We start from the raw sequence: 12,607 nt of genomic DNA on the forward strand, positions 1-12,607 counted from the left end.
GGCTGGGCAGGAGCGGCGGCAGGCACGGGAGGGGCTGGGCAGGAGCGGCGGCAGGCCGGCGGGGGGGCTGCAGCCACCGGTGCGGACGCCGCGGGCGCCGGCACGGGGCGGCTCGGCGGGCCGGGGACCCCGGTCCCGGCGCAAGCGGTGCCGTGCCGGAACCGGGGGATTGCGGCCAAACGCCGGCAGGGGCGGGTTCAGCGTGGGCGTCTGCCCTGCGCGGAGCCGTGGGCAGCTCGGGGTGCGCTGTGTGCGCTTGAACACGGGGTAGGGGGGTTTCCCGCGGCAACGTCCGCAGGGGGCGCTGAGGACGCCAGCGCGGCCGCGCCAGGCGTGCTCGGCACCGCAGATCCGGGAGCCGCAGGGGACTGCAAGGACGCAGCAGCGACGGGACCTGGGCCAGCACCGGCGCCGCTGTGTCGGCAAAGGGGGCGAGGGGGACTGGGGGGCGGGAGAAGCCGCCGAGCTCAGGGGTAGCGGGGGAGGGGAAAGCGGCGGGCTCGGCGGGGGGAAGGGGGTGGGGCCGCGGTGACGTTGGTGGGCGGGCTCGTAGAGGCGGGAATTGAGGGACGGGGCCGTGAGGATGGCGAAACCGGGCGCGGGGACCACTACAGCCGGGACAGCAGGGACCAACGGGATGGCAAAGGCGCGGGAGGGTGGGAGCGGGGGGCAGGGGGGCGGGGCCGAGCAGGACTGCGGGTACCGGAGCCGTGGGGTCCGCGGGAGGGGGGGGGCGTGTCCTGTTGAAGACTCGCGGCGGCAAGGGGCGGAGTCGCAGCAGGGGCGGAGCTCGGCGGGGCGGCTGCTGCGGGCGTCCCCCGTGCAGCAAACACGGCTCAAGCAGCGCCCTGCAAGCTGGGAGCAGCTTCCCGGCAGCCATGGCCCGGCAGGAAATATTAATAAAGTGCTTTAAACACCTGTGTCCTAAAAGTCTCTGTTAAAGACAGTCGTGGTTTATGGAAGTTTTGCAACAGTCTTGCTTACAGCGCTTTACGGCTGGTTTATGACAGTCACAGCTTTACAACACCTTTTACGACACTTTACGACAGTCGCGCTTTACGGCACCTTTTGCGACAGTCGCGCTTTACGGCACCTTTTACGACAGTCGCGCTTTACGGCCGCGTTTTACGACAGTCGCACTTTACGGCAGTTTTGCGACAGTCGCGCTTTACGGCACCTTTTACGACAGTCGCGCTTTACGGCCCGCCGCGTTTACGACAGTCGCACTTTACGGCAGTTTTGCGACAGTCGCGCTTTACGACACCTTTTACGACAGTCGCGCTTTACGGCAGTTTTACGACAGTCGCGCTTTACGGCACGTTTACGACAGTGATGCTTTACGGCACCTTTTGCGACAGTCGCGCTTTACGGCAGTTTTACGACAGTCGCGCTTTACGGCACCGTTTACGACAGTTGATGCTTTACGGCACCTTTTGCGACAGTCGCGCTTTACGGCACCTTTGCGACAGTCGCGCTTTACGGCACCGTTTACGACAGTCGCGCTTTACGGCACCTTTTACGACAGTGATGCTTTACGGCACCTTTTGCGACAGTCGCGCTTTACGGCACATTTTACGACAGTGATGCTTTACGGCACCTTTTGCGACAGTCGCGCTTTACGGCCGCGTTTACGACAGTCGCGCTTTACGGCACCTTTTACGACAGTCGCGCTTTACGGCACCTTTTGCGACAGTCGCGCTTTACGGCAGTTTTACGACAGTCGCGCTTTACGGCACCGTTTACGACAGTGATGCTTTACGGCACCTTTTGCGACAGTCGCGCTTTACGGCAGTTTTACGACAGTCGCGCTTTACGGCACCGTTTACGACAGTGCGCTTTACGGCACCTTTTGCGACAGTCGCGCTTTACGGCACCTTTTACGACAGTGATGCTTTACGGCACCTTTTGCGACAGTCGCGCTTTACGGCACCTTTTGCGACAGTCGCGCTTTACGACACCTTTTTACGACAGTCGCGCTTTACGGCACCGTTTACGACAGTCGCGCTTTACGGCACCTTTTACGACAGTGATGCTTTACGGCACCTTTTGCGACAGTCGCGCTTTACGGCACCTTTTACGACAGTGATGCTTTACGGCACCTTTTGCGACAGTCGCGCTTTACGGCACCGTTTACGACAGTGATGCTTTACGGCACCTTTTGCGACAGTCGCGCTTTACGGCAGTTTTACGACAGTCGCGCTTTACGGCACCGTTTACGACAGTGATGCTTTACGGCACCTTTTGCGACAGTCGCGCTTTACGGCACCTTTTACGACAGTGATGCTTTACGGCACCTTTTGCGACAGTCGCGCTTTTCGACACCTTTACGACAGTGATGCTTTACGGCACCGTTTACGACAGTGATGCTTTACGGCACCTTTTGCGACAGTCGCGCTTTACGGCACCTTTTACGACAGTGATGCTTTACGGCACCTTTTGCGACAGTCGCGCTTTACGGCACCTTTTGCGACAGTCGCGCTTTACGGCACCTTTTGCGACAGTCGCGCTTTACGGCCGCGTTTACGACAGTCGCGCTTTACGGCACCTTTTACGACAGTCGCGCTTTACGGCACCTTTTGCGACAGTCGCGCTTTACGACACCTTTTACGACAGTCGCGCTTTACGGCACCGTTTACGACAGTGATGCTTTACGGCACCTTTTGCGACAGTCGCGCTTTACGGCAGCTTTACGACAGTCGCGCTTTACGGCACCTTTTACGACAGTGATGCTTTACGGCACCTTTTACGACAGTCGCACTTTACGGCACCTTTTACGACAGCCGCGCTTTACGGCCCGCGTTTACGACAGTCCGCTTTACGGCAGTTTTGCGACAGTCGCGCTTTACGGCATCTTTTACGACACTTTACGACAGTGATGCTTTACGGCAGTTTTACGACAGTTGGCTGTACAGCACTTCTTTTTATGGAACTTTTACAGCATTTTACCGTTTTTTCTTTTGTTTTTAATTTAATTTTAATTAATTTTATTTTTTAAATTCTAAGTTATTTTTTATTTCATTTTTTTTTTATTTTTTCTATTTTTAACGCTTTTAATTTTTTTATTTTGGTGTGCTTTACGGCAGTTTTGCGACAGTTGTGCTGTACAGCACTTCCTTTTATGGAACTTTTACAGCATTTTACCGTTTTTATTTTGTTTTTCATTTATTTTTAATTAATTTTATTTTTTAATACTAAGTTATTTTTTTATTTCATTTTTATTTTTATTTTTTTCTATTTTTAACGCTTTTAACTTTTTTATTTTGGTGTGCTTTACGGCAGTTTTATGACAGTTGTGCTGTACAGCACTTCTTTTTATGGAACTTTTACAGCATTTTACCGTTTTTATTTTGTTTTTCATTTATTTTTAATTAATTTTATTTTTTAAATTCTAAGTTATTTTTTATTTCATTTTTATTTTTTTTTTTCTATTTTTAACGCTTTTAACTTTTTTGTTTTGGTGTGCTTTACGGCAGTTTTACGACAGCTGGGCTGTACAGCACTTCCTTTTATGGAACTTTTACAGCATTTTACCGTTTTTATTTTGTTTTTCATTTATCTTTAATTAATTTTATTTTTTGAATTCTAAGTTATTTTTTATTTCTTTTTTTTTTTTTTTTCTATTTTTAACGCTTTTAATCTTTTTTTATTTTGGTGTGCTTTACGGCAGTTTTACGACAGTTGGCTGTACAGCACTTCTTTTTATGGAACTATTACAGCATTTTACCGTTTTTCTTTTGTTTTTAATTTAATTTTAATTAATTTTATTTTTTAAATTCTAAGTTATTTTTTATTTCATTTTTATTTTTATTTTTTCGATTTTTAACGCTTTTAATTTTTTATTTTGGTGTGCTTTACGGCAGTTTTATGACAGTTGTGCTGTACAGCACTTCTTTTTATGGAACTTTTACAGCATTTTACCGTTTTTATTTTGTTTTTCATTTATTTTTAATTATTTTATTTTTTAAATACTAAGGTTTTTTTTTCATTTTTATTTTTATTTTTTCCATTTTTAACGCTTTTAATCTTTTTTTATTTTGGTGTGCTTTACGGCAGTTTTACGACAGTTGTGCTGTACAGCACTTCCTTTTATGGAACTTTTACAGCATTTTACCGTTTTTATTTTGTTTTTCATTTATTTTTAATTAATTTTATTTTTTAAATTCTAAGTTATTTTTTATTTCATTTTTATTTTATTTTTTCTATTTTTAACGCTTTTAATTTTTTTCATTTGGTGTGCTTTACGGCAGTTTTACGACAGTTGTGCTGTACAGCACTTCCTTTTGTGGAACTTTTACAGCATTTTACCGTTTTTATTTTGTTTTCATTTATTTTTAATTAATTTTATTTTTTAAATTCTAAGTTATTTTTTATTTCATTTTTATTTTTATTTTTTCTATTTTTAACGCTTTTAATTTTTTTCATTTGGTGTGCTTTACGGCAGTTTTACGACAGTTGTGCTGTACAGCACTTCCTTTTGTGGAACTTTTACAGCATTTTACCGTTTTTATTTTGTTTTTCATTTATTTTTTAATTTTTTATTTTTTTAAATTCTAAGTTATTTTTTATTTCATTTTTATTTTTATTTTTCTATTTTTATAACTTTTTTTTTATTTTGGTGTGCTTTACGGCAGTTTTATGACAGTTGGGCTTTACAGCACTTCCTTTTATGGAACTTTTACAGCACTTTACAGTTTTTATTTTGTTTTTCACTTATTTTTAATTAATTGGCTTTTTTAACTATAAGTCATTTTTTATTTCATTTTTATTTTTAATTTTTCTATTTCTTAAGCTTTTAATTTTTTTTTATTTTGGTGTGCTTTACGGCAGTTTTTATGACACTTGTGCTTTACAGCATTTCCTTTTATGGAACTTTTACAGCACTTTACAGGTTTTTTTTGTTTGCTTTTCATTTATTTTTAATTAATTTTATTTTTTTAATTAAAGGTTTTTTTTTTCATTTTTATTTTTACTTTTTCTATTTTTAAAGCTTTTTATTTTTTTTCATTTGGTGCTGCCCCACCAGCTCAAGGCGGTGATTGTGGTGGTATTTGAGGGTCCCCAGGACGAGGGAAGAGATGAGAATCTTGACTTCACCTTTCAAAAGGCTGATTTATTATTTTATGATCTCTATTATTTTAAAAGAAAATGAGATATTAGAACTATACTAAAAGAGCAAGGAGACATCAGAAAGCTGGAAAGGAATGAATAATAAAAAAACTGGGACTGCTCACAGCCCCGACACAGCTGGACCATGATTGGTCATCAAATAGAAACAATGCACAGGAGACCAATCCAAGATGCCCCTGTTGCTAAACCATCTCCAGCCCACACTCCACAGCCAGCAGATCCTTATTGGTTCCGTTTCTGTTCTGAGGCTTCTCAGGAGAAAAATCCCAGCAAAAGGATTTTCATCAAACATGTCAGTGCCAGGTGATGGCACAGGCAGCATCAGCTGGCCGAGGTCACTGTGTCATTCCTGCCAGCCCAGGTGTCACAGCAAGGAGGAGAGAGTTCACCCTGTGCTCACCTGCAATACAGAGCAATACAGAGCAGTACAACACAAAACACATATTAACACAAGATTATAACCTTTTTCTATTTTCATTACATGTTGATTTATTGTTACAGGAAACCCAAAACAACAAAAGCACACAGAAAACAACACTCATCTACCATTAACACTCCCTGAGGCAAACAACCCTCCCTGTGTGAGCCTGAGTGTCCCCATGTCAGGGCAGCACCTTTACATAAGCATTTTCTCAGGTTCTGGCATGAGCTGCCCAGGTTGAGCTGCTGCTAAAACATACATTAAAACCATCGCTTGGAACGGGGCGGAAAGAAACAGAGCTTTAGGCAGAAAGGAAGAGAATTTTAGGGCAGAAAGTGACCGTTTTAGGGCAGAAAGGTTACAATGATCCCCATTCAGAGCGGTTCCTACACCCGACCCTCAGCCGGCGCTACTCACGGAGGATGCTGCGGCTCGGGGCTCCGGCGCTGCCCCAGCGGCTCCGGCTCCATCCGCCCGCCGGGGCTGCGGGGCTGCCCCCGCCGCCGCTCCCGCCCCTTCCCCGGCGCGGAGCTGCCCAGCCCAGCCCCGCCGCTGCCACGGGGAGCCCGGTGCCGCTGCGGCTGGAGGGAGCCCCGGCACAGCCCCGCCGCCGCAAGTGCCTCCCCAGGGCCGCCCGGCCCGGCCTGGCCCGGCCCCAGCGCCGCCTCCCGGGCCCGTGCGGGGCTGCGGGTGCCCCCAATCCCGCCGGGCAGCGGCTGAAGGGATGGAGGAGTCTGGGATAAATCCCCGTCTCACAGCGGGAGTTCCCAGGCTTTGGGAACAGCCCGGTTTTTGCGGCTCTTGCATGCCCAAAGGTCTCCCAGGCACTTCGGGATCCCCAGGCACATCCAGTCCAGAGACAGAATGAGTCATTTTGTCCACTCATGAATGGAATCAAAAGGATCAAACTGGAAAGCAATCCTCGCGTGGCATCTCAGGTCAAGGATGGTTCAGTGGCAGCCCCTCTGCCACATGGGCCAAGCACACGCATACACCAATGTGTGTGGACGGTAACTGGCATTTATTAATGGTTAGGCAGGGTCATTTATAACAGGGGGTAACAGTCAGTTAACGGTAAAAGGGGAGGGGTTCCGCCTATGCATAACATTGCGATATCTTGAGACCTCACGATATCTTGAGATCTCGTGATATCTCCCCACACTTGCTTACCTTGCAGCTCTCCCTTTCCTCCTCCAGAAACATTTGTACCCTTAACACAGCTCATGCTTCACTTTGGTGTCCACCACAGGCTGTTTTTCACACAGAACCCACAGAACACAACCACAGAGGCTTTTCCACCAGAAACCAGAGTTTCCAGATCCAATTATTTAGCAAATGTTTTGTACAGCTACAAAGACCCACATTAGTCACTTCCACCTCAATCTCACTGAAGCCCATGCAGCTCCTTAAAACCAGAGACTGAAATCCCAGCAGGGATTACTCACCAATCATCTTTCCAAGGGGATAAATTTCCCTTGATTGATTTCCTTACAATGACTGTCCCATCCTGCAGAAACAAGCAGGTCAGGGGTGGTTTTTAGGTAAGGTTAGGGGTGGTGTGAGGGCTGCTTCACCTGTCACCCTCAAGCAGCCCCCACTTTGCCCCTCAAGGCATCTGCTTCCTCTCACCCTCTTCTTGTCACCCTCAAGTTCCCTGCCCTCAGCCTCTCAGCATCTCTGTGCCATCCTGGAGCCCCCCAGTTGCTCCTAAAGCCCCCTTCTGCCTCTCAGCTCCCCCCATCCTCTGTGCCACCCACCCTCAGCCCGCAGCCCCTTGTGACACCCTGCAGCCCACAGACGTTGTCCCTGCCTGTCTTGCTTGGGTGTTGTCCTGCTGCGAGAGCTGCGCTGTCCTCCAAGGGTTCGGGCTCCTGTGTGCTGCTGGAGGGGACTCACGGGTGGGCATTTACTTCTTTGCTGAGCCAGCACCCTAACTTGCTTAATTGTGTCAATGCAGCTGAGGAGCCCCACTGAGGTAGAAAAATGCTTGCAACAATTGATTTTCCAGAGTTCCAAGAGTGAAAATCGCTGTCACAGTTGCTTTCAGATTGATGTCCCCAGGAGGATCTAATCTTTCTGCTTTTCTTTTTGACTACCTCTTTGACACTGGGAGCAATTATTGTAAGTTGTCCCAAGGCACAAGGGCCATCATCTATTTTTGAGGGTATACCTTGCCAGGCCCTGTCTCCACAGATGAGCCAGATTCCTCTAGGGAATGGAATTGGAAGTTTGTTAAAATGATCTGTGTGAGGTTCGTCATACGTAAGAAGCTCAGTTTGATTACACCCAGAAGTCATATTGCTATAAGCTGGGTGATATGGGGTAACATTTAAATGAGGGCCATCTTCTCCTAGGAAATGAAAGAAGTAACAGGTATCCATAGTTAATGAGCCTAGGATTTCTAGCTCTTGAAGGTCAGATTTATCAGCTTTAGAATTATCAATATAAGTTTGATGTTTCTGGCTGGGAGTTGGAGATACATGATGATCATCATATGGCCAATATTTATCAGGAGTAACATTATCAAAACCCTTGGGAAAGGTACTCCAACTAGACAGGCTGAAAAAGGTTTGTCAGGGCTTGTGTCAGACAGACAGATGGTATTGGAGCCTGCAGACCTGGCTAAAGCAGCCCAGACATTTGTCTTTGGTAGATTTACAGGTAAAGCTTCTGTTTGTGCTGCCTGTGCAGCTGCTTGTGCTGTTTGAGCTGTAAGAGCCCTTTCAATTTTTTCTCCTAGAGTTTTTCCAAGTTCATTTGCCTGGATAATTGCCACTTGCTGTGGACTCCCAATTTTGTTACAGGCATCAATCATTTCAGGCACTGTGGGTTTTTCTTTTCCTAGGGCTTTGATAACTCTTTTACATTCTGCATTGCCTTTATTTTCAATAATGTCCTGTATCATTATTGGGTGAGCTATATCATCGCCACATTGTCTTTCTGCTCCTTGCATTACCCGGCCCACAAGTGTGGTAAATGGTTCAGACGAGTCTTGCCTAATCAGATTATAGGCTTTTTCAAAACTTCCTGCAGGCTGAATTTGCAAAAAGGCTCTGTGAGCCATCTTTTTAATGTCATCTAATGCTGGTTTGGGTAAATTCACTTGATTATCATTCTGATCATCAGGAGGGTCACCAGTCAGCTTGGACATGACAAGGGTACGAAGGCCTGCGTCAGTACTCTGTCTGTAAGTGGCTAGTACCCCCGTGAGCAGTCTTTTCCATTTGAGTTCCCATAGCATATATTGTGAGGCTGTGAGAATTATACTAGCAGGATTTTTACAGTCATTTGGTGTGAGTGTTTGTCCTTCCAGGGTGCTTTTCAGCAGTTGCTTGAAATATGGGGAGCAGATGCCACCGTCCCTTATTGCTTTTCACAATTCTTTTATCTCATGAGGTGGGACAGCCACCCGTGTTCTAGGACCACCGGCTTGCTGGCTGAATAGCACAGGCACAGCTAAAGGATTTAGAATTTCTTCTTTGCAAATCTGGCCTCTGACTTCATCCCAGTCTGTTAGACACTGAGGGGACTCTGGAACTATTTGGGAACAGTTCTTTTTCCAAATTCTTTTGTGTTGGGATCAAAGGGTTGGCATTTGCACATTTGCAGGGGTGAAATAATTTTGTCTGTCCTGTATTTATTAAAGCAGCTGTGATATTCCACCCTCCCTGTGAAAAACGCCAATCACTTGTTTTTAAAATTTTAAAGGTTTAATAGTAATAAAATTGTTATAAAAATAGTAATACAATTAGAGTAATAATAATTTGGACAATTTGAATTAGGACAATATGAGACAATAAATACAAAGAGTTACGGATGTCTGGGTACCTTTTTCTGGGCAGCACAAGCCCGAAAAAGGACACAGGTTAACCCTTAAAAACAATAACCTGTTGCATATTCCTACACCTCAGACATGATGCATAAATTCCATTCGAACACAGAATTCTGTCTGTGTTGTCCTGTCCCATAAATCCTGCTCCTCCAGCTCCTGTGGTGTCCCCGTGCCGTCCAAAGGGGTTTGGCAGGTTTGGGTTCTGTTTTTAGGGGTGGTGGTGATCACTGATAGCCCAGGGTGGCTTGAGGGGTTGGGTGAGGAAGGCCCTGGCTCTTCCCTGTGCCAGGAACTGGGAGAGCTGGGGGGTACTGGGTGAACTGGGGGGCACTGGGAGAACTGGGGGCACTGGGAGGACACTGGGAGGGAACTGGGAGGGCACTGGGAGCACTGAGAGGAGGACAGAGGGAGGACTCTGGGGCACTGGGAGGACACTGGGAGGACACTGGGAGCACTGGGAGGGCACTGGGAGCACTGGGAGGGCACTGGGAGGGTGCTGGGAGGGTGCTGGGGAGCACTGGGAGCACTGGAGGAGGACAGAGGCAGGACCCTGGGGCACTGAGAGGGCACTGAGAGGACACTGGGAGCACTGGGGAGGACACTGGGAGCACTGGGGAGGACACTGGGGAGCACTGGGGAGGGCACTGGGAGCGCCTTGCGCACCGTGGCCACCAGAGAGCGCTGGGGCGCGGCGTGCAGCGAGTCCTTCCAGCCGGCAGAGGGCGCTGCAGCGCAAGGAGAGGCGCGCTGGTGCCGCTCTTCTCCCTGACTCCGCCCAGCCGTAGAGCGCACCGCGGTGCCGCGCCGTCGGTCGCGCTTGACGGCGGGGGCGTCGCGAAAGGCCCGTGAAGGACGGCGGCGGGCCCGTGAGGGGGGGGGGCGCGGTGTCGGCGGCGTGACAGCGGCTCTGTCGCGACAGGAGCGCAGCCATGCCGTTCTGGGGCCTGCAGAAGCAGCTGGGTATCGATGTGGACACCTTCCTGCTGCGGCAGAGCATGCCGCAGCCGCACGGCCAGGCCGCGGTCTGCCACGCCTTCGAGCGCGAGTGGGTGGAATGCGGGCACGGGCTGGGCCAGACCCGCGCCCGGCGCGAGTGTCAGCTCGAGTACGAGGATTTCATGGAGTGCATGAAGCGCACCAAGCTGGTGGGTGAGCGGGGGGACCCCGCGGGGCCTTGCGGGGACACGGGGGGCCTGGGGGTTCTACAAAGGGGGGCAGCAGGTGCGGGCTGGGGGGACTCCAGGTGTTGGGGAGCGGTGCAGAGGGTCCTGGCCATGCTCTGGGGAAGGTCTGGGGGCTCCAGCCCAGGGTGGGAGCGCTGTTTGGTCGTTCCCAGACTGAGGGGGGGTCTGGCCCCGCAGCAGCCCCTTCCCCCGGGCTGTGGGGGCTGCAGGAGCCCCGGGAAGCTGCGGCTGCCCCGCTCCTGGAAGAGTTCCAGCCCAGCTTGGAGCTTAGTGGAAGTTATCCCTGCCTCTTGGATGGGATTTTAGTTCCCTCCCAACCAAACCATTCCATGTTTTGGAGCAGTGTGGAGCCGACCTTTGTCCCTGCCCCCAGCGCTCCTCCAGCAGCATCACCCAGGACAAAACCCTGGTCAGGAAACGGGGCTGGAAACCCAAATCTCATCAGTACAGCACGTCCTGAAAGCCCCAAAATCTTTGAGAAGAGCCTCGAACTGGAGTGAGGAGCCCCAGGGTGGGGTTAGTGGGGGCTGCACATCTGGGGGGCTGCCCTGGGGACCCCCTGAGACCCCCCTGTGTCCCTGGCAGACTCAGCGGCTCCGGACCATCCTGGAGCAGCGGGACAGGATGATCAAGCAGGGGAAGTACACACCCCCCGAGCATCACATGGGCAAGGAGGAGCCCAGGCCCTGATTGCCTCTGGAATCCCTCTTGGAAGAAAAAAGAAAAATTCCTCTTGGAAGAAAACCCCCAGAGCAGGGGGCAGGGCCCTGCTGTGGCTGGAGGGGAGCAGCCTCAGGCTGGGCATTGCTGGGGCAGTAAATATCCCTTTGGAATGTCTCCTTGCCTCTGTCTCCTCTTTTTTTGGGGGTAAAACACCTCGTTTCCACACGGATTCAGAGTGGAAGTGGATGGATTCAGGATCTCTCTGCGGTTTTCAGTGTGTGGGAGGCAGATTTCCTCACTGGGGGCTTTGAAATCCCACATTCCAGCAGGATCCATGGAGGCCCTGGCACAGCCCAGGGGGTTCATCCCTCCCAAGGAGATTTTTTCCTTCCATTCCCTCAGTTTTGGAGCAGCACTGAAGCAGGAGAGTCCCTGGAAGTGGAGAGTGGCCAGCTCTGTGCTTTAATCCACGTTCTTAATACTGCTGGATCTTTGCTGGGAGATTCCTGATCCCAAATCCCCCTGCTGGGATGGCATAGGCTGAGCCCAGGGTGACCTCTGAGGGCAGGGATGTGACACAAGGGACACTCCAGGAGGCAGGGACATTCCAGACCCCCTGCTTCATGTTGGGCACAAGAGGAGTTCCCATGGATCCCTGACTCCTGGGATTGCTGAGCCCTTGGATCACAGCTGGGTGCTGGTTTTGTGGGGGGCTCTGAGCCACCCCAGAGTGTCCAGGGCAGGGATCTGAGCCAGGAGAGAGCTCTGTTATTTCCTCCTGGAACAAAGTGCACTGCAAAAAGCCCTTTCCTGGATTTCACAGGAGCCATCCAGCAGGGTTTGAGCTTTCCCTGGCATTTCTGCTGCTCCTGCCCCTCAGCCCCCCCCTACAGCAGCCCTGCCCGAGGTTTGTCCCTTCCCCCAGGCCCAGATGGATCCTTTGCTCCAGCCCAGATGGATTCCCTGTGCTCTGCCTGAGTCACAGCCACCATTCTCCCTGCACTGGGGGATGGTGGCTCTGGAGAGCTCCAAATTCCCACTCTGGGCTCAAATCCTCTCAGCCAGGGGCACATCCCTGTCCCAGGACTGGCTCTTCTTGGTTTGGCACTGCTGATCACACTCTGCCATTTGTCATCCCTCTAATTTACATAACTCTGGAAATAATGTCCTTTTAAATTTTTTTTTCATCAATTTTTATATTTTTCTCCTGCTTCCTGCCCAAAGCAGGAATAAATGACCCAAGACCCCATCCTGGCTGGATCGTGGCTAATTCCTGGCTGTCCTTGCAGTAACTGATGGAGAATGATAATCCTCAGGGATTCTGATTGCTGCTTTAAATATGAAAACTCTGCTGGTGATGAGTTTGAGCAGAAAACCAAC

At 49.6% G+C, this 12,607-nt stretch overlaps 2 protein-coding genes across 2 annotated transcripts in view; one reads left to right on the forward strand and one right to left on the reverse strand.

Moving 5' to 3' along the window:
• LOC118695371 (uncharacterized) overlaps positions 1-10,311 on the reverse strand; it is a 17,294-nt gene extending 6,983 nt beyond the window's left edge. Inside the window, exons 1-4 of the mRNA XM_036396885.1 lie at positions 10,173-10,311; positions 10,026-10,105; positions 5,966-6,264; positions 27-805 (exon numbers count right to left, since the gene is read on the reverse strand). Coding sequence (XP_036252778.1) covers positions 27-805; positions 5,966-6,264; positions 10,026-10,105; positions 10,173-10,311 — 1,297 coding nt within the window. The remainder of the gene's footprint in view (positions 1-26; positions 806-5,965; positions 6,265-10,025; positions 10,106-10,172) is intronic.
• On the forward strand, positions 10,202-11,401 carry NDUFS5 (NADH:ubiquinone oxidoreductase subunit S5). Its single transcript, XM_036397110.1, has 2 exons — positions 10,202-10,525; positions 11,150-11,401. The coding sequence occupies exons 1-2, from the start codon at positions 10,310-10,312 to the stop codon at positions 11,252-11,254; spliced, it is 321 nt and encodes a 106-aa protein (XP_036253003.1). The 5' UTR covers positions 10,202-10,309; the 3' UTR covers positions 11,255-11,401.
• The last annotated feature ends 1,206 nt before the right edge of the window (positions 11,402-12,607 follow it).

This window comes from Molothrus ater, chromosome 24 (assembly GCF_012460135.2).
Source record: "Molothrus ater isolate BHLD 08-10-18 breed brown headed cowbird chromosome 24, BPBGC_Mater_1.1, whole genome shotgun sequence".
Lineage (NCBI taxonomy): Eukaryota > Metazoa > Chordata > Aves > Passeriformes > Icteridae > Molothrus > Molothrus ater.